Genomic DNA, 3,030 nt, shown 5'->3' on the forward strand with positions numbered 1-3,030 from the left:
TATCTTGGAATGAAGGTGGGGAAGGGCAGTCAGTCCTTCACTGTGAGGCAGAAGCAGCTGGGGGTGTGGGCTGTGAGGTCAGAGACGCCTGGGTTAGAACCCAGGTCCATGACTTCCTTAGCTGTGCGACCTTGAGAAATGTGTTCGCTCCTTCAGGCCGCACTTCCTCACCTGTGCGTTGGGGCCATAGGTAATGATCCCTGCCTCCCGAGGGTCGCTGTGTTGAATGAAAACATTCACGTGGCGCTCCTAGCTCAGTGCCTGGCATGTCATGCTGAAGAAGTGCAGCTCCTGTCATCGCCATCACCGTTGTCTCTGTCTGCCCCGTGCCCATTCAGAAATCCCACCTCCTTCACCTGCCAAAGGTGGATTCTGTGTTCCTGCTGTCCTCGTGCCCACGAGTCTCCTCACGGTTCCTGGCTTGGGGCTGAATTCTGATGCCAGGATGCCTCCCCTCCCCATAATGCCTTAGAACAGCGGTTCTCGACCTGTGGGTCGCAACTCCTTTGGGGGTCAAACGACCCTTTCACAGGGATCGCCTAAGTACATCCTGCATATCAGATATTTACATTACGATTCATAACAGTAGCAAAATTACAGTTATGAAGTAGCAACGAAAATAACTTTATGGTTGGGGGTCACCACAACATGAGGAACTGGATTAAAGGGTCACGGCATCAGGAAGGTTGAGAACCACTGCCTTAGAAGGTCCAGCATCACTTCAAGTCCCAAAGGCAGCCTTGTGCTGTCATTTCTGAAATTCACTCCAAAAAATGAAACTTCCCAATGGTGGGCATCCTTAAATACATCTGCAGGTATTGTAATTCTTCATAAAAAATACAGTTTATTAAAAAAAACAACACAAGAACCTCACTAAACTGCCCCCCTCCGTTGGATTCATGGATAAGAGTGCTGCTCACCCCTGGGCTGGGGAATGCTTAAGAGAGGTTTCCGGGCTGTGAGGTGGGGGTGCCCAGGTTATGGATTCATGTAGGATCTGAGGCTGCCAGCCCAGAGACAGGAGGCTCAGGCCACGTGAGCTGCCGCTGGCTGAAAGAGGGGCAGGCGGACTTAATGGCGTCCAGGACAAAACGTGGGCCAGCAGATGCCAGTGTCAGCCCCAGGCAATTGGTGGGCTCCAGAGAGGGCACGGTGGGGGCAGGATTCCGTAGTCTTGTAGGCTCTGCCCTTCCTGGGGTCGAGGACATTGCCTCAGTGGGAAGGAGGGAGGCTGGGCCAGCTCCCCTCCCTGACTTTCCCCACCTCCACAGGTTTGATCCAAAGAAAGGATTTTGGTGCCAGCTGCTCGAAGGAGGAAAAACCAAGTGTCTGGGCAAAAGCAAGGGCCGGAAATACCCAGAGATGGACTTGGATGTAAGTGGTGGACACGCTGCCCACAGCAGCTGGAAAATGGATGGGGCCCCTGTCCTGGAGGGAGCCTTCTCTCCCCTTTACCTGAGCCCAGCACGTCAAGGGCCTTGGCACTTCCTGGATCGTGTTCTTAAAGATGAGGAAATGCGGGTGGGGTTGTGGATCAGAAATGATTTAGCCAAATGAGTATTAATTACCTTCTACCAAGGGCTCAGTGCCACGGCTCCGAGGGTGAATCGGGCATGTCCTTTGCCTTCAGGGAGCTCCTAGTCTAGGAAGGAAGTGAGTCACCTCCACCAGTAAGTAGAATACAAGGCAGGACATGCTCCGTGGAGTAGGAGAGGTCCCGGAAGTGCTATGGGAATTAGGGTCAGGGTCAGGGTTAGATGCCCTCTGGAGTTGGGCCTGAAAGGGCAGGGAAGGGTGAGGCATTCCTATAGGAGAGAAGGGCAGGTACAAAGGATGTCGGGGAAAGGTGACACGCTGTGACTCCTTGTGTTTGCCCCTGGTTTTTAAATATTTTTAAAATTGATTTCAACGAGGAAGGGAGATGGAGAGAGAAATAGAAATGTCAGTGATGAGAGAGAATCATCGATTGGCTGCCTCCTGCACACCCCACACTGGGGACCGAGCCTGCAACCCGGGAATCAAACCGTGACCTCCTGATTCATAGGTTGATGCTCAATCACTTGAGTCACACTGGTTGGGCTCGCCCCTGGTATTAACTCATTCCCTCTCCTCTCTGTAACAAGTGTTTGTGTTTATGTGCTATGTGTGGTACTCGTACTATGTAGGAGTTTTCTTTTGGAGGCAACCATTTTGAAGAAGACTGTGGACAAATAATGGGCATATGGGCAGGTGCCCCAGATGGTGGTTTTAAAGAGGGGTCCCTCTGAGTCCGCACATCACCACGACCTGAGCTCTCCTTCCTGTTACAGTCCCGCGCCTTCCTGAAGGACTATTACCGGGACCACAACATCGAGCTTTCCAAGCTGCTGTACAAGATGGGCCAGACGCTGCCCACCTGGCTGCGGGAGGACCTCCAGAACACCAGGTAGCCATGGCCACCACAGCCAGACTGACGTTTGTGACGGCAGGGACGTCCCGCGGCACGCTGAGCCAGACCGACCTGCAGAACGGAGCTGGGCCTGGGCTGGCCAAGCACGTCTGAGCAATACTCTGCCGAGCCCAGGCAGGGCGGGAGAAGCCGGGCAGGCCCACGCGCCTCCAAGCATCCCGCGGGGCTGTGGCCGCCAGGACCGCCTCCGCCACCAGAGGTCCATCCCGCTCACAGCCCCACGGGGAGGCCACTCCTGGTAGGAAGGGTCCGTGAGACTCTGTTCTGCCCCTCACTGTGTCCTACCAACCATGCCCTCTCCTCCGTCCTGCCACTCCCTGCCCAGCCGGGGGTTCCTCCGTGTCAGCTGCCACATGTCCTGTCCTCTGGACAGTAAGGGAGAAGAGCCCAGCGGGGCCTTTTGCCAAACCAGGGAGTGGGACTGGACGCTTCCCTGCCTGTTTCGAGCCAGGCCCTTCCGAGGGGCCAGCCGGGGACCAGAGCCAGGCCCCGGGCTGGATGTGAGGGTGGTACCGCGAGAGAACTCCCGACTCCCACATTCACTCCGGGTCAGACCTTCACGTCTCACCCGCCCTTTTTAG

General features: G+C 55.4%; 1 protein-coding gene across 6 annotated transcripts in view; it reads left to right on the plus strand.

Moving 5' to 3' along the window:
* Positions 1 to 3,024, plus strand: part of NDST1 (N-deacetylase/N-sulfotransferase 1) — a 52,327-nt gene extending 49,303 nt beyond the window's left edge. For all 6 annotated transcript variants that reach the window (XM_006766256.2, XM_006766254.2, XM_006766257.2 and 3 more), the window contains 2 exons: positions 1,272 to 1,374; positions 2,310 to 3,024. In XM_006766256.2, coding sequence (XP_006766319.1) covers positions 1,272 to 1,374; positions 2,310 to 2,429 — 223 coding nt within the window. In that variant the 3' untranslated portion in view covers positions 2,430 to 3,024. The remainder of the gene's footprint in view (positions 1 to 1,271; positions 1,375 to 2,309) is intronic.
* The last annotated feature ends 6 nt before the right edge of the window (positions 3,025 to 3,030 follow it).

This window comes from Myotis davidii, unplaced genomic scaffold, assembly GCF_000327345.1.
Source record: "Myotis davidii unplaced genomic scaffold, ASM32734v1 scaffold18, whole genome shotgun sequence".
Taxonomy (NCBI): domain Eukaryota; kingdom Metazoa; phylum Chordata; class Mammalia; order Chiroptera; family Vespertilionidae; genus Myotis; species Myotis davidii.